The sequence below is a fragment of the Macaca thibetana genome, chromosome 1, assembly GCF_024542745.1.
Source record: "Macaca thibetana thibetana isolate TM-01 chromosome 1, ASM2454274v1, whole genome shotgun sequence".
In the NCBI taxonomy this organism is placed as follows: Eukaryota; Metazoa; Chordata; class Mammalia; order Primates; family Cercopithecidae; genus Macaca; species Macaca thibetana.
In genome coordinates this window covers 177,187,558-177,206,454 of record NC_065578.1, presented here as the reverse complement: position 1 = coordinate 177,206,454, position 18,897 = coordinate 177,187,558, and the positions used below count along the sequence as shown (strand labels likewise).

The following is an 18,897-nucleotide window of genomic DNA, read 5'->3' as shown; positions in this document are numbered from 1 at the left end:
TGAACACAGAGTGGGGAAAACATGTACAAAATTGGCTTTGTGACCTGGTGTGAACTACTTTCTGCACATCACTATGATCATATAGAATAGAAATTCAAACATGTTTCTATCTGATACCATTGGCAGTATTTTTATTACACAATATTTCTCAGTGAAATCAAAGTGAAAACCAAAGATGGCTAGAAAAAGAAAATAGAAACTATTGCCTCTTCAGAACTACAATAAACCTATCAATTTTTCAGAATAAATAATAATTAAATTCAATAATGGAGAAAGAAATAACCAACTTAGATACTTTCCTCAGATCTTTATGCCAAGGTTTTATAAGACAGAGTCTATAAGTCTAGCGAATTAAGAGCAAAAGAAAAACACACACAAAAAAAATGCATGGCTGCCTTACCTATGTGCTTGTGGTTCTTTAACTGTACTATCCATTGAGGATTTAATCTAAGAGTGATTTAATTTGGCCAGAAAGGGTGATCACGAGGTAGCTCTATCACTAACCTCTATGACTAAATAATTATATCAACTTACAAATGCACCAGAAATATTGAAGAGTTCCTTTATCTTCATCATTTAAAAGTAATTCATGAAGATAAAAATAGTTTGATCTTGAACCATAATCTACAAAGAATATGAACTAGAAATGGCATATTGTTTTATGACTCTGTTATATTTATTAGAATTTATATCCTGTGTCTTGTTAATGAAATTCCTAATTATTTCTCCAAAGTTCCTCCAAGTGTTGCTGGTGCTGAAATTCCAAGTGATGTCAGTGTCCTTCTAGGAGAAAATGTTGAGCTGGTCTGCAATGCAAATGGCATTCCTACTCCAGTTATTCAATGGCTTAAAGATGGAAAGCCCGTAGCTAGTGGTGAAACAGAAAGAATCCGGTATGTTTAAAAATAACCTTCCATTATAAATTGTAAGGCCTTCTGCAATGCTTTATGCTTCAAATTTCACATGAATAATAATACCAAATTCCATCCCATTGGAACTTAGCTATCATTATATTCACAACGAAACAGAAAACTTTTGAGAACTGGACATAGACATTCTCCTTAGAGAATCACTCAGAATTGTGTATGTTTCTTATCTGTTAACTCTGTAATGTTAATTAACTCATTAACTTTGACTAACTTTAATTAACTCATTAACTGTAATGTTAACTGTTGCTGATTTTGTTCTTGTAATTTCAGAATGGTTATACTAAAGCCCATGCCATAAAAATAATTAGTGCTTTCCTGCAAATGCCAAACCAACTTTATCTCACAAATGATTCATCAATAATTCTAGATATGATTTTGTATGCTGAAACAACCAAACTGTGTACATGCTATACTAATTGGCTCCTTTTGAGAAAAGATACAATAATGTCATAACTGTTATAGTGGTTTGTTCAGATGCCATTTTCAGCTGACACTTGTTACCCATGCAACAAACCACATAGACTTGGACATGCTATCCTGATTGGCTCATTTTGAGAAAATATACGATAATGTCATAACTCTCATAATGGTTTGTCCAAATCCCATTTTCAGCTGGCACTTGTTACCCATGCCACAAACCACATAGAGATGGAATAATAATGTGGTAAGGGCCTCCTCCTACTTTCAACAACAAATTCCTTTGGAAGGACAATCTGGAATTTGATATTGTACTAGATTTTTCATCACAAAATTCCATTACCTACACCAGATTAATTATATGCATAAGTAGGCATTAACTACATGTATTGTAGACTTTAACATTTTGGACCAATATGTAAATTTAAGGGCTTGGAGTATATTTTCTGGTCAATAAATTGAATATATATAATTTAAAGAGATAAATGTTATTTTCTTTGTATTCATTGTGTATTAAAATTTCTAGTCTTTTAGAGGATACATTTTAACTTTTATTTCTCTGGTGTGAACATTTTTGAGTAAATAACAAGTATTTAATTATTTTGTTAAATCAGCTGATATTTGCCATATTTCAGACCAAGTACATATTCGATGGCATCTAAAGATTTTATAAGGGATATAAAGATAAGATCTTTTATATATGGATATATTTTATATAAGATAGTATTTGTAGCTAGGAATTTGGAGTCTATCATTCCTTCTCCTACATTAACATTCTAAATTTACTTATTCTTATATCTTTATTATTCATTCATTCCATAATATGTATAGATTTGTAGGTAGAACAGTTTGTCAATCAACTACAATAGTTTTTCCAAAGTCAGTGTACTACTTTTTTTGATCACGGCAACTTGCTTTTTGCTTATTAATTTAATTAAACTCATGCAATTTAAAAAATTTTAGTTTGAAAAAAAAACACAACTATATCCAAGATAATAACATAGCTCTCAATAAACATTTAATAACAAAATATAATAGAAATGGAGCTTTTACTTTTGACACAGGGTGATTCTAATGAAATCACTATCGTACAACTGTAGATGGCAATTTAATCTCTACCAAAAACACAGGAAATTTTGATTTGGAATTAATGGTGTGTGAAAACAACCAATAATGAAATAACCTTAGCTCAGAGATCTTTAATTATCTCATTGTACATTTATTTTTTACTATTATGTAATTCAAAAGAAAAGCTTTATTTAGCAACTTGTAGAAAAAATGTTTGCAAAATATAAACACATATATTGTTGTCACAATTTAAATGATCCTGTTCTGTTTTTATTAAGGTATTGTTTATAACTAGATTTTTATGTGTAATTTTTTCAGTTTCTCATTGTCTGTAACAGTCTTCAACTTTCATGCCAGAATTTTGTATAACATGAATTCGAACCTTATTTTGATAACTAAGAATACAGTATTCTATCTCTGAGAAAAACATGTCTTTGCCTGTGATTTGAATAGAGAAGTATTCCTGATTTTGTTCGTTTTCTTTTTTTCTCATAAGGAAGTGGTGGATATGAGACTCACTACTGTAGAATTTCAGTTGGTTGCTTGAATTTTCCATCACTTTCAGCAACTGATTTTTAATAGGCTTTCATGTACTTAGTGCAATAGATTCAAACTCATTTCAGCTCCTGTTACGATCTTTTCCATAGTGTGAGCGCAAATGGCAGCACATTAAACATTTATGGAGCTCTTACGTCTGACACGGGGAAATACACATGTGTTGCTACTAATCCCGCTGGAGAAGAAGACCGAATTTTTAACTTGAATGTCTTTGGTAAATATGAAATATCCCCCTCTTTGGATAATGCTGCCTTAAGAATCTACCAGTAGAAGTGAAGGTCCAGCAGCAGGTGTCTGGAGCATTTCGTTTTAAATTTGATCCCTCCGTTATTTCCTTTTGGGATACAATTTTGAAATGAGAGCAATTGTAGTTGAAATTATTTGAACTAGTAATACATAATACATCCATTTTCCCTTTCCCTCACTTTCTCCTCGACACAGTTACACCTACAATTAGGGGTAATAAAGATGAAGCAGAGAAACTAATGACTTTAGTGGATACCTCAATAAATATTGAATGCAGAGCCACAGGGACACCTCCACCACAGATAAACTGGCTGAAGAATGGACTTCCTCTGCCTCTCTCCTCCCATATCCGGTTACTGGCAGCAGGACAAGTTATCAGGTCAGCTTTTATTGTGTCTGATTTCCTAAACAGATGAAGTAACTGTGATTGTAGACTTTTCCTTCATTTAAACAGTGTTGAAGAAATGTTTTTTTCTAAGCCTTTACAGTTGTTTTCCCCTTTAAGTATATTTTTAGTAGAGGGAGGACAACAAATATACACTTGAAATGATTTTTTTATCCTTATTTAATTGCTTTCATTTTTTAATAAATGTGTAAAGTGTTCTTTTATAGACAGGTTTGTTATCACATATGTATTTCCAGGAATTACTGTTTTAGCTAAAACTTTATGTGGCAAGGTAGTAGGAAGATGCCTACTATGATAATGTGATTTTCATGTTAGCAGCACTCTCTATTAATATATATTTGAAAAATATTCACCTCTTAAATTGTGCTATATTTCCAGTGGTTTATTGTCATTGCCTAATCAGCTTTGTAGAATAAATTGCATTTGAGGCCCCTATATTTTGTGATGGATGGCTATAAGCCTCATAATTAAAATTTCCCAACATAAATTACCACCTACAGCCTATTTATAAATCATAACTATTTTATGTGTATTTGTTGCATGGGATCACGTGATGAAATGTTGGCTCAATTGTTCCTCAGGATTGTGAGAGCTCAGGTGTCTGATGCCGCTGTGTATACTTGTGTGGCCGCCAACAGAGCTGGGGTGGATAATAAGCATTACAGTCTTCAAGTGTTTGGTATGTGTCACAGAAATGACCCTATTACTTTACTATGTCAAGTATTAAGCAACAGACTTATCTTCAGAAACTGACTTCCTCAGAGATTTAGAAATCTGATTTTATCAAAAAGGATTAGTGAAATAGGATCTTACTGACTAGAGAATGTATTTTCTTCCAAAGGGTCCATATTATTGGACCATACTGTCTGTCTGTCAAAATACTCTACTGATCTAGAAATTTGCAATAAATCAAGTCTAATTTTTTGAAATAGCATTTCAATCCAGACATGACACCAGTCTTTTCACGTAAAGAAAAAGTGAAAACTTTTCTAACAATATTAGCAGCTTGTTTAGAGTATTCAAACTATGAATGGATGTATGTGAATATATGCATGTGTGTGTATGTATATATATGGAGAGAACGCAATACCTTCCATTTCGGAAATACTGAAGTTTGCTGATCCACATTTCTCAATCCCCAAGAGCACCTCATTTAAGTAACTCTTTATTATAATCTACAAATGACTTACTCTATAACTTGATATTATTTTATTTATACTGTATAAAGTAGTTAAAAGAATACTACTAAAACTATTATATACATTACAACAAATTAAAGAGATGGACCAAAGAAGTTGAAAAATCACCAAAATTTAAAACACATTGTGTGTTCTGTAAGAAAACAATTTTTAAGTTTTATTACTAATATTTGGAAGGTTAATAATTAGCATACCTAATAGATATTTTTATTGTAAAGTCCTTAATTACACAATTTTAAAGTATATATTTTTATCAACCACAGAAACATTATAGAATTATTCAAATGTTTTAATTTAAATTGATCTCAAACTACAATAGACATCCAAATTTTGCCCATGTTGTTTTCTATGTAGCCCCACCAAATATGGACAATTCAATGGGGACAGAGGAAATCACAATTCTCAAAGGCAGTTCCACCTCTATGGCATGCATTACACATGGAACCCCAGCTCCCAGTATGGCCTGGCTTAGAGATAGCCAGCCTCTGGGGCTTGATGCCCATCTGACAGTCAGCACCCATGGAATGGTCCTACAGCTCCTCAAAGCAGAGACTGAAGATTCGGGAAAGTACACCTGCATTGCCTCAAATGAAGCTGGAGAAGTCAGCAAGCACTTTATCCTCAAGGTCTTAGGTATGTAAACATTGTGGTCAATGTAGAATAACTGGAAAATAAGTGATAGTGAATATTTAGTAAAAAAGTATAATTCTTAGAATCAGTTGCGATGAGACAATTTTTTGAACAAATTTTATTGCATTTTTATTTCTTTCATAATTCACTTTGACTTACTCTCATCTGAAGCATGTTAAATTTAAATTGTATTCTTTATCTGTCTGAAGAGATGAAAACTCCAGCTCATAAAACATTATTCATTGATAAAATCTTATAACCCATTGATAAGTAGCTTTTTAAACTTTTGCCAAGAATTGAAACCACATCTGATTATAGAAATTTGATGAAAAAGCATAATATGGATACTATTATATATTATCCCAGGCTTTAAATAATCCAGTCTAGAGATTATAGCTGGAATAATCATTTCAAATAGTCTAGTTCTATTTATTCTTATGTGCATTTAAATACTTAAAATATGTATTCCAATGTTCTCAATGCAACAGTTTAAAGAGAAAACACTTTTCTTTGAAGTAAAAAATGTTAACCTCCGAAGACAAAGGAAGATAATGAAATGAATTATTTCAATAACCAAGACCTTTTGGCATTTTGTTCGATTTTTTCACTATGAAGCAAGTGAGACCCCATGCTCCTTACATAGCAGAAAATACACCCTACAGAGAAGAGCAGAAGTAATTTTGGCAAGAGTCTTGGTTTGGTGGAAGTTAGCATATGTGTCAGAGTGTGTCATAATCTTTCTCAGAGCACCTATTAAAATTTAATTATTTGTGTAACCCTAAAATTCTGCTTCATCCCTAGTTAAGCTTTATGAGGGCAGATGTCTTCTTATTGCTGCATTCCCCGTGCTTAGCATGACATTTAATACATTAGAGATTATTAATGTGCTATTTGTTGGATTAAATTGAACCACATTAGTTACTTTCCAGATGGATTAAAGGGAGTTTCGTCTGTAGAGGGAAACAGAACAATGATTCTCTGGAGTAGATGCTACTTCCATAGAATGGAGGCTGAGAGTAAAGGAAGTTCTCCAGGATATTTAGAGGCAAAAGAAAACTACAACCCAATATCCCTTTTCAATATAGTTGCAAAAATCCTCAACAAAATACTAGCAAACCAGATTCGACAGTATATTGAAAAGATCATTCACTCTGATCAAGTGGGTTGCATTCCAGGGATGCAAGGATGTTTTAACATACACAATCAATAAATGTGATACATCACGTTAACAGATAGGACAAAAATCATATGATCATTTCAATAGATGCAAAAAAAGCATTTGACAAAATTCAACATTCCTTCATGAGAAAGACGCTCAACAAATTAGGGATAGAAGATACATACCTCAACACAATAAAGACTGCTTATGATAAATCCACAGCTAACATCACACTAAACAGGAAAAAGTCGAAAGCCTTTCTCCTATAAGGTCTAGCACAAGATAAGGATGCCCACTTTCTCTACTTCTATTAGACATAGTATTGAAGTCCTAGCTAGAGCAACCAGGCAAAAAAATAAAAGACATCCAAATTTGAAAGAAGTAAGTCAAATGCTCTGTTTGCAGACAGCATGGTTTTATATATAGAAAACCTCTAAAGACTACAGCAAAAACTCTTAGAAATGACAAACAAATTCAGTAAAGTTGCAGGATACAAAATCAACATACAAAAGTCAGTAGCATTTCTATTTGCCAACAGCAAATTATCTGAAAAAGAAATCAAGAAAATAATCCCATTTACTGTCAGCCCTTCATATGTGTTGGTTCCACATCTGTGGATTCAAACAACTGCATATCAAAAATATAATATTCATTGGATGTGGAATCCGTGGATACCAAGGGCCAACTTTGTATCTATGGGTTTCTCAAGGCCTGCTGCCAGGCTTAATTAAGCATCTGCAGATTTTGGTATTCACAGAGGGTCTGAAACCAATCCTCTGGAGATACTGAGATACAATAGCTATCCAAAAAAAAAAAAAGATACGTAAGAATAAATTTAAACATCAGTGAAAGAAATTGAAAGGAAACAAATAAATGGAAAGATATTTCATGTTTATGGGTTGGAAGAATTAATACTATTAAAATGGCCATACTCTCAAAACAATGAGATTCAATGCAATTTCTATGAAAATACCATTGACATTCTTCACTGAATAAGAAAAAAAAAAAACCTAAAATTTGTATGGAACCACAAAAGACTCTAAATAACCAAAGCAGTCTTGAGTACAAAGCTTAAGGCATCAGACTACCTAACTTAAAAATATACTACAAAGCTGTATTAATCAAAACAGCATGCTATTGGCATAAAAATAGACAGATAGACCAATTGAGCAGAATAAGGAGCTCAGAAATAAATTCATGCATCTACAGCCACCTGATTTTTGACAAAGGTCCCAAGAACACATACGGGGAAAGGATAGTCTCTTCAATAAATAGTGCTGGGAAAATTGGGATGCCCACATGCAGAAATATGAAACTGGACCTCTATCTTTCACTGTATACAAAAAACAACTCAAAATGGATTAAAGAGTTAAATGTAAGTCCCCAACTACGAAACTACTAGACGAAAACACAGAGGAAATACTTCATGATACTGGACTTGGCAAGGAGTTTTCTGGATAAGACCTCAAAAGCATTGGCAACAAAAGCAAAAATAGACAAATGGTATTATATCAAAGAAAAAGCCTCTGCACAGCTAAGGAAACATTCGATAAAGTGAAGAGACAACCTACAGAATGGGAGAAAATATTTCAAACTATACCTCTGATAAGGGGTTAATATCCAATATATATAAGGGACTTAATAGCAAAAAATGAAAGAGCACAATTTCAAAATGGACAAAAACCTCAGCAGACATTTCTCAAAAGAAGACATGTAAATGGCCAACAGGTATATGAAGAAAGCCTCAACATTACTAATCATCAAAGAAAGGCAAATCAAAACCACAATGAGATATCACCTCACTCTAGTGAGGATGGGTATTACCAAAAAGACAAGAGGTAACAAGGGTTGGCAAGGATGTGGAGAAAAGGGAACACCTGCACACTGTTGGTGGGACTGTAAATCAGTATAGCCATTATGAAAAACAGGTTCCTAAAAAAATTAAAAATAGAACTACCATATGGTTCAGAAATCCCACTACTGGATATATATCTATATCTATATCTATATCTATATCTATATATATATATATATATATATCTCCAAAGGAAATGAAATTGGTATGTCAAATAAATCCACGTTTATCACAGCACTATTCACAACAGACAAGATATGTAATCAACTTAAATGTTCAACTATGGATGAATGAATAAAGACAATGTAGTAGATATACACAATGGAGTACTATTCAGCCATAAAAAAGAGTAAAATTCTGTCATTTATGACAACATGGACGAACCTGGAGAACATTAAACTATGTGAAATTAGCCAGGCACAGAAAGAAAATACCACATGGTTTCACTCATGTGAAATTTTAAAAAGTTGATCTCATAGAAGTAGTGAATAGGACAGTGGTTACCAAAGACAAGGGAGATGGGGAGTTGGTCAATGGGTACAGTTACAATTAGAAAGGAAGAATGAGTTCTGGTGTTCTATTGCAAAGTAGGGTGACTACAGTTAACAATGTACTATTGTCCCTCTCAGAATAGCTAGTAGAGAGGAATTTCAATGCTTTCACCACAAAGAACTGATAAATGTTTGAAGTGATGGAAATGCTAATTACCCTGATTTGATAATTACACAATGTATACACGTATGGAAACATCACATTGTACCCCCTAAATATGCATAATAATTATGTGTCAATGAGAAAAAAAACAAACAAACAACTGTGTGTCTGGGAGGTGCAGGGTGGGATTGGGTAGCAAATTCCTGTACATCAATTCACAGAACGTGAGGAGTAAGAGGAGATGACATAATGTGATCCTGTACATTCATTATTCACATATCAAGTATTATTGAATATACATTATATGACAGGTATGTTTCTAGCCATCATTTAACTATCATTATGAACATGTATGGTGTGGCAAACACAAAAATGCATCACTAAGAAAGATATGATCTCAGCCCTCAACTTCCTGCATCTGTGGAAGACAGATACGAAACAAGTAATTACTTTTCAGCGTGATGAGGATTATGTGGATAAAATAACAGATACGAAACAAGTAATTACTTTTCAGCGTGATGAGGATTATGTGGATAAAATAACATTCTGTGGGATGGTAAATTTCAGATTCGATCTCCTCAAGCATAAATCTGAGCCCTGAAGAGTAGGACTGTAGAGTGGGGAATTTTATATACATTTCTCACCTAGAGATTATACAATTTGAATTGTCAATTTACACTCCCTGAAACTGAGTGTAAGAGGAAGAGTAGCAAGAGACAAGACAGGAACTATATATGGGCAGAGGACAAACTATGCAAAGATCTGAGAACTTTGAGGAAGTTTGGACCTCATTATCAAGGCAATGGAAGAATCTTAAGGAGAAATATGTTACAGACGGATTTCACTTCCAAAAAATCCCTCTGACAGAGTGAAAAATGAATTGAAGAGGCTGCTGTATTCATACAGCCCTGTAAATGCAGGGGCCTGGTCTAGCATGTGGCAGGGGGAGGGGGGGGAGGGGAAGAAAGAACCCAGGAGCAGAATCATAGACTGGTGCATTTCTGGATGAAGCAAATTAAGGAGAAAAACAACAATGTTATTCTTAGTGGAATTCTTAAAGAACAGCCTGCCATTTATAAAGTTGAGTTTATAAGCAATAATTTCTCAAAACAGATTTGAAAACGGGCTTAGAAGAACGATGAGAAGTTTTAGCATTTCAGCATCTGTTGAAAATTAATTCCATTAAACTCTGGAAAGTTCTTCACTTGAAGCAGTGCTACCACTCAGAATGCAAACATCTTAACTTGGGGAAATACTCTTTATTTAATTCTATCCATGTGGTGGGGAGGTATCATGGTATATTAGTGGTTCTGAAAAGTCCAATGTGGCTAGACCACTGAAAACAAGGGAGAGCATTATACAAAATAGGGGGTTTTCATAGGGCCAGGTCATAAAGGACTTTGTTGACCACATTAAGAAGTCTGCTTTTTATCCTGTAACAATGAGAAATCAGTCAAAGTTCTAAAAATGGAATAACAAATAGAACTACAGTTTGAGAAGAGCACTCTGGCTATAAAATGCAAGGCTACTTGGACTAGGACAAGAATGGATTCTGAGAGACCAGTATAAGGAATTGTGCTTGGCTGTGAATTACAGAGTTGAAATACGGCGAGTTAAACAAAGTACTTTCGTTTTTCTCACTGAGATGGCTGGAGGTAGGCAGTTGTTGCATTGGTTCAGCAGTTCAAATATTTTCAGTTCTTTTGAACCTTTACAACATGGTTGTTTGGTGATCATGCAGTATCTGCTCACCCCTAGCATAACTAGATGCTGTTCTAGATGCAACAATAGAGCAGGAAACTAGGAAGGGCAAAGCATTGCCCCTTTAGAAAAGAATTAAGACTTTCTTACAAGCCCCACAAAACCACATCCACCTACATCTCATTGGTCAGAACTGTCATATATCACTCCATCTACTCCATCTACTCTCTGCTAAAGAGGCTGGGAAATGTAATTTGTTTAGCACATTGACAACCCCAACAAGATTTGAGTCTGTTAATCAGAAAGAAATCAGTAATTTTGGGTAGGCACCTAAAACCAAGAAGAAAAAAAACATTAAGTAAATGGTATTGTAGCTCAAATTAGAGTGAGGGAGATGAGAGAAAAAGGTGTATTCTGGAAATAAGTCCAGTGGAAGTATTAGGACTTGGTTGTGGATTGGAACACAAGGAAGTGATGAATAAGGTATCAAGGATGACTCTTAGTTTCTGGCTTATGTGACTAATTGGCAAATTCATCACCTAGATGCAGAGAATACTGGAAAAAAAAGAAACAGGTTTTGAGAAATAAGACAATAGATTCAGTCTGAATACATGTTGAGTTTTAAGTGGTTTTCAAACATCCAAATGGAGATGTTTATTTGATAATTGCATTTAGGAATCTGGAGCTCAGAAGAGAGTCTAGGCCGGAAATGTAAATTCTGGAGTTATTGGAGTATAGACAACTCTTAATTCTGCCCAAAGTACAGGATATATGGACAAAACACAGAGTAAAATAGGTCACAATCACTTAACACAGGTAAGATCTGGACAGTCTGGGGTTTGAACCACTCAAGAATATGTTAATACTATTACTGCTGCTACTGTTTTAAATCTAGTGATTATAAACTTTGGGGTGGGGGCAGCGAGCATGCCAAATTAATCTTTGTATTCATGGTGACTGACATATATTAAATAACCAATAAGTAAGAGGATTGAAATTTTATAATTGGTTGAGAGAATCAAGAAATGATTTATGGTTTTCACAAAATGAACTTGAGGACAATATAACTTTGATGGTACTTCAGCATGCTCGGTTGGGGGACTATGAGGAGCAAGAAAGGACTGAGCTTGTTGACGGATTTGAAGTTTAGGTTACATATAAGTATGTTAAAAGTTAATAATGACAACGATAGATTTAGACCATCCTGTGGAAGCCTTGGAAACCATGATGAGTTTTTATTTAATTTTAGGAAAGCAGATTTAGGAAATTTGAGGAAGCAAATTTTAATAATACCAGCAGCTGGGGTATAAACACTGCAGCAGTAGTAACTTTTTAAAAACCTTTAATTGTAAAATAAAACATACAGAAACACACAAAAAAGTGTATAATGTATCTCACTGACGCCACACACGGATCCTATTAGGTAAATAATGTTGGTATCCCCATTTTAGAGGTTTGCTCAAATACATGAAGCTAATAATTGTTGACACCAGCATTCAAACTTAGACTCCAGATCTTCTGCTATGAGTCACCGTTCTAAACTATGTGCCTTATTAAGGAAAAACAAACCTGCTAACCCCTGGAGCTGTCCAACAGCTATTTTGGCTGCCTCGTCAAATACTAAGCTGGAAGCTTGAATTATGAAAATGTCATAGAAAACTCGAATGGTCATTGTAAGGGGAATGTGTTTTAAAGGAATTACCAAAGTTGGTAGTAGACTAAAGAATCTTAATGTTTCTTCCCAGTGTTTAGATTGTTTGACCTTCTCTTGAGAAAGGTAATTTTAGAAGTATAAGTAACAAAAGAGGAAGTTACTGCCATCCAGACATAACAAATGTGTTTTATACAGAAATTATCTCCAAGTGTAACTATTTTTTCTTCTGCTTAGTCATTGTTTCCTCTCAAAGCTCTTCATGGAAAAGATGATAGCAAAATTCCACAGTATTTACACATTGCTTTTGTAGAAACTATTGGTATTTAAAGATACAAAAACATAGTAACATGCTAAGTCCCTCTCAAAAAAAAAAAAGTGGCACAAGTTGGGTTTGGTTTTTATTGTTTTCAAATCTTTCAGTCAAGACTGCTCTAATTAACTGAGTTCGATCTGTTGTTCTATAATTACATGGTAATGAATTGCCATTCACTTCATTATCTCTTATGTGCATGATCCATCCCTTTTGAAAGTGTGTCAATGAGAAACGGTAATGACATCTAGGAATTATTTCACTTTCCTTGTTCTAATCAATTTTTATGTGAATGTGAATTTGTGTTGGATTTTCAAGTTTTTCTAACGAGAAATATTTTATGAAATAGAGGGTTTATTATTGTTTTTTATTCCCTTTAAATAGAACCACCTCACATTAATGGATCTGAAGAACATGAAGAGATATCAGTAATTGTTAATAACCCACTTGAACTTGCCTGCATTGCTTCTGGAATCCCAGCCCCTAAAATGACCTGGATGAAAGATGGCCGGCCCCTTCCACAGACAGATCAATTGCAGACTCTAGAAGGAGGAGAGGTTCTTAGAATTTCTACTGCTCAGGTAAGTGTCAAAGTTCACACAATTATTTTAGGTTAGGTCAAACTTCTCATTTGCTAATATATGAGAACTGTTAAAGAAGTCACGTCTTTGAATCCTTATATATCACAGCTCTGTGTAACTTGAGCAGGATAGATTAGTCCTATGATATGCATGATTGGGTAACTTAATTAAAAGGAAGACAAAGCAGTATCATATTAAACTCTGAAGAAAGCAAGATACCTTTCCATTAACTTTTGCAAGTTTTCACAGTGCTATAAGTGTTAGTATATTTCCCGAAGTTCTTAATTTGTGTTATGTGGCCCTTAATGGAACTGGCAAAAAGCAATCTGACATGCACATATATAAGGTTTCAAAGAACACTTGATCTCCAAAATGAACTAGCAGATATGGAAGTCTGAAGATACAAAATTTTTCAAATAATGATCAGTTCAATAAAACTGACTGGTTTAGTTTAAGGAAATGGATCTGAAATGTGAATATATTAAAAGAGAAGTGTGCCTGGGATGTCTTATTGTAGCAGTCTTCTATTCTACTAATAAAGGCAAACCTTATGTTGTAATTATTCTCCATCTGAGCCCCAATGCCATCATTTATATACTGGGGATAAAAATAATAATCATGCCTCATTCATACACTGAAGTATTTAAAGAAATATTCCAACATAATGTGCCACAGGCATGTAGTAAATGCTTTAAAAAATAAAAAGGATTGTTCCTGCTGTTGCTGTTGTTGTTACCATAATCATCATTCCTCTGAATGTAGAATAACAAATTATTTGATCATATTTTGTTTGCATTTTTCACTGAGAATGGAAGAAAGGGAACTGGAAGAAGAGAGCTAAGAATTATAAACTGTCTACTGTGTCCTGTTGTGTTCATATCTGGGCTATCTATCCTACCCATTCCCCTCATGGCAACTCTGTGAGGCAATGTGTCTATCCCACAAATCCAGAATCAGATGCAGAGAGATTAAGTACTTATCTGCCAAGTTATTCACTGTTGCTCAGTGATGGAGCTAGGCCTCAGTCCTTAGTCTGATTCAGAAGCCTAGCGAGTGCATCTCAGCACAGTGCATTTCTAGTGTCTTGGAGCACATACCTTCCATTCCCCTTTTTTCTCTCCATTTCAAACATTGCAGTAACTTAGAGTCAGGTTAAACTAAAACCATGTACTGAATCAAAACTCTTGAATGATATAATTTCAACAAACAAAAAGTAGGCAAAAGAATTTTGTGACATAGGAACAGCATGGAGACAGGAAAGTATGTGGAATAGAATAATGAATATTTAAAAAATGACAAATAAAGCTTGAAAGGGAAGTTAAGGCCATTACTGTAGGTCTTAAAGGCAAGAACAAAAAGGCGGGTTGTAACAAAACAAGATGAAGGTCTCATAGAATGTTAAATGATGGCCAGATTTCCCATGTGTTCTAGCTATTGTGGAGAATCCATAAGACCTAAGATATATGACATGTATCAGCCTTCAAGAAGGTGCTCGATGTCTAGGGCAGAAAAATGACTGTATACATAAGATACAATTGGATATGAGTCAATAATAGAACCATTAAAAACAGTATGGAAGTGGAAAATTAAATATGATCAAGTCCCCAAACTGATTTTGGTTACTCTGCTCCTCTGTTTTCATAGCGTTTCGTATATACTTCTGTAGTAACACTTACTGCATTATATTTTGCTTATCTCAACTTTGGTTCTTTGTGTATTTATCTGCAACATCTACTTATGCCTGGTACATAATGGATGTGGATGCTTTGCAAATTGCAAATTGTGTGGTATAGACAAGAATTTCCTAAAACATCTTTTGTCAAACACTACTTCTGTAATTTATCCCAAGAGGGGAGGGGACTACTCTATGACTAATAGATTTAGAAAACTTTATATACTGTACTCTCCTTTGTGAACCATAATGCATGTCCACCTCTGCAAAATCTTCCTCTAAAGATACATGCTTAACTGTAATTTTTCTGACATTCTATTAGTAAAACAAGACTTTAGAAACTAACTACAGGTGATGTCTGTGGGTAGCCAGAAGGGCAGAAGTTGTCAGGAAATATTTTGTGGAAGAGGGAACATTTAAGAGCGGTCCTGAATGATGGTTCAAGTTTGGCTGAGTCAAGACAAGTGAGGGGATTGTGAATGAACAGAGTTGGTAGAGAAGAGTTAGTTTTTAGAGATTTTAAAGATATGATGAGAAATTTAGAAATTATTCTTAGGAAACAGCATATCATTTTAAAATTCTTTATTGAATAATGATGTAAGCATTGTTCTTCTAAAATCATATTTAAGTGTTTTCCCAAACATTCTAGTCTCAATGTTTTTGAAAGGAGTTTTTGCAGCCTATCAAAAAGTGTTTCCATAACCTGTAAAGTAAGTTTGAATGTAAGAATTTTTTAAATGCCAATATTCTGGGAATGTTCAAGTACTAAAATAAATGAGAACAGGATATTTCTATTTTTCCAAAATACATTTTTCGCAGTCGTAAAAGCATCTGTTTTCCATAGTATCCTCTACGTGTACATGATTATGGGTTGTGTCTACACAATGTCAAACATATGAATGAACCCTAGCGTTCCATGGAAGCCGTGCTTGGGGATTTTTAAAGTAATGATTTTGGTTTTAGTTAGATAATTATAGATCCTGCTGTCAGTCTGACCCTATTTCTAACACATTACATAATATAACTCTTTTGTTTCACCATGTATATCAAAGGTAGAGTCAAGATGAGATATTATATATTTGATTTTAATAGCCAGGTATTTTATTTATCTGTTTACTTATTTGACATTTGATTTTCTTGAGAAAGGCTTTGTTTTAACTTTTCAGTCTGCAATTTAAACCCATGAATATTTGTTACTTCAATGAACATTGAGGATATAGCCTATCACATATGATGCTAGGTCCTATATATATCTACCTTTTCAGATATCATTAAATACACTTAATATACAAACATTCTTACATCAATACCAAAATCCTGTAAAAACATAGGTTTGCATATAATGTAGATAACAACCTAGCTTTCTATCAGAGTGCTAATCATAGTGTTAACAGTTTGCTTTAATTATCTTGCTTTTGGTCTGGGATTATTTACATTCATTCTAGTGGATATTTATTTTAATAACAAAAACTTACATGTTAACATTGTGTAATTCATTATTTGGGTTTTGTAGGTGGAGGATACAGGAAGATACACATGTCTGGCATCCAGTCCTGCAGGAGATGATGATAAAGAATATCTAGTGAGAGTGCATGGTAAATTTGGCAAAAGCTCCTACAGTCTATCATACACACACCTGATTAGAAAAACCTGGGACAACACCGCAGCACATCACAAGATATGTTTATAAGTTAGGGAATATATATTTTGCAAATCTGATTCTTATATTTGACTAATCAAATGCTGTTGGGGGCAGTTCATGGATTTTTTTGAGTTATTTGATTAGTTTCTGCATTAATAATTTGTATTCATTGGTTTAAAATAATAGAAGATAAACTACGATGAATAAAATTTAAAAATCCAGAATCTCATCAAAGACTTTTTTGCATATAAATGTTTTGTCACAAAAATATGATAGAAAATGTATGTTTATATAGTTTACCTATAGAATTTAACTTGCTTTTACCTCAATAGTTTGGTGAACATTTTCATGTCACGAAATATATTTTTATAACATAATTTTTAGTGATTGTTTAGTATCCCATTTTGCTCCATATTTTTGGATGTTTAGGCTATTTCTATATTTTTTCCAATATAAACAGCCCTGCTGTGGATAACTTTGCATGCACGTGTTAGCCCATTCCCTTTGAGAAATTTCTGTAAGTGCACTTGCTTGGTTACAAACACACACACATACACACTCTTCTAAGGATTTTGAAACTTATTGTCAGATTACTTCCTAGAAGAATTGGGCCAGTTAGACTCTGTCCAATATAGTTTTGACATTGAAATAGGAATTATTCGTCATGGGGAGGAATAATTTAAAAACTAACAGAAGATCTTTGGTTCATTGTCATAGCCTGAATGACTAGGCAGTGCAAACTATCTGGGATTTAAGTGCCCCCATCATCCCCACATACAAATTAAACCTGCCATTAATTGACATGCAAATTCTGCTTAAAGAAAGAGCCACATGAAAAAGACTTTCAGTATATTATGATGGGCACTCTCTGATTCAGTAATTTTTAAATCTTATGTTCAGATAAAATTATTACCAAGTGCGTAACCTGGACAAGGGATCCCTTCTTTGTGCCTCCGTTTCTTTACTGTCAAATGGTGAAAATAATGCAATTTTGTTACTTCTATCATTCATGTAGTTGTTGAAAGGATTTCTTTACTTAGTGTACATGAAAGTGCTAAATAAGGTAAAAAAAACTTCCGTTTGTAATTATCTAGGCTATAAATTAAATGAGTAATGTTTTAATTTTATGACTCTTATTATTTCATATAGCAGAACCAACATTTTTTGGTTAACTATGATAATATAGATCATGTTACAGCTCATTTTTTTAAAGCTTTTGTTGTATTTGTTCTCATACCCAGTACCTCCTAATATTGCTGGAACTGATGAGCCCCAGGATGTCACTGTGTTACGGAACAGACAAGTGACATTGGAATGCAAATCAGATGCAGTGCCCCCACCTGTAATTACTTGGCTCAAAAATGGAGAACGGCTACAGGTAAATTTTTTGATAAGCTCCACAAATTCCTTTTTGAGATTAAAAAATAAAAAATCAGCTCTAGGGCCTTTGCTAGGTACTCAAAACCAAGTAACATCAGGCTACTAATTATTCAACATTGCAGCAGTAAGCACAGGGTTTTTAAATTAGCTTTATTATTTGCTTTATTATTTGCCTTTGCCGGGGTAGTTAATAGTTGGTCATGGGTCAAAGAAAGGTATTTAGATTCATGACACTCTGGAAATTTGCCAAAGTATGTATTTCCTTGTGCCCTTGCATTGAAGTCTGATTTGAAATACTCACCTATTTCTTAAGACAGAAGAAACCAACAAAGTCTCAAAATAACTGCCACATCTCTAGGGAGAATGCTTCTTTTACTGAATTTCCCTTGTCTAAGCTTGGACCTCATGAGTGACCCCAAAGATACCAGGTGTCTGAGACTGGAATCCGTGAAGAACCAGTTACTGGCTGTCTAAAACTTGCCATGCTCAGATGATACCTACCTGCTGTCATAGAGTGTCAAAGGCCAGGATCTTCAGTAGCCTTTTAGAGACTACTGAAAGCTTTGACTGTGAATGTTTTGATTGTGATTATCCTAGTGATTATTTTCTTCTTTGTTCTTCCTCATCCTCTTATTGTAACCTATACTTTGTTTCTAATAGTTAATTACAAAAGGGGATTATGTCCCCTAACATCTAAGACATAAAGACTTCCACCACCACTAAACCACACAAACACCAAACATGGAGGGGCTGGGTTCTGAGAGTTACTAACATGCTAAATCATCATGCATATCACTTAACCCTCCGGTACTTCAGTTTCTCTATTTATTGTGTGC

At 34.0% G+C, this 18,897-nt stretch overlaps 1 protein-coding gene across 8 annotated transcripts in view; it reads left to right on the top strand.

Moving 5' to 3' along the window:
* Positions 1-18,897, top strand: part of HMCN1 (hemicentin 1) — a 508,510-nt gene that overhangs the window by 411,650 nt on the left and 77,963 nt on the right. For all 8 annotated transcript variants that reach the window (XM_050765519.1, XM_050765493.1, XM_050765511.1 and 5 more), the window contains 8 exons: positions 734-893; positions 3,062-3,186; positions 3,414-3,597; positions 4,206-4,303; positions 5,178-5,456; positions 13,171-13,367; positions 16,553-16,634; positions 17,923-18,059. In XM_050765519.1, the coding sequence (XP_050621476.1) occupies positions 734-893; positions 3,062-3,186; positions 3,414-3,597; positions 4,206-4,303; positions 5,178-5,456; positions 13,171-13,367; positions 16,553-16,634; positions 17,923-18,059 (1,262 nt within the window). The remainder of the gene's footprint in view (positions 1-733; positions 894-3,061; positions 3,187-3,413; positions 3,598-4,205; positions 4,304-5,177; positions 5,457-13,170; positions 13,368-16,552; positions 16,635-17,922; positions 18,060-18,897) is intronic.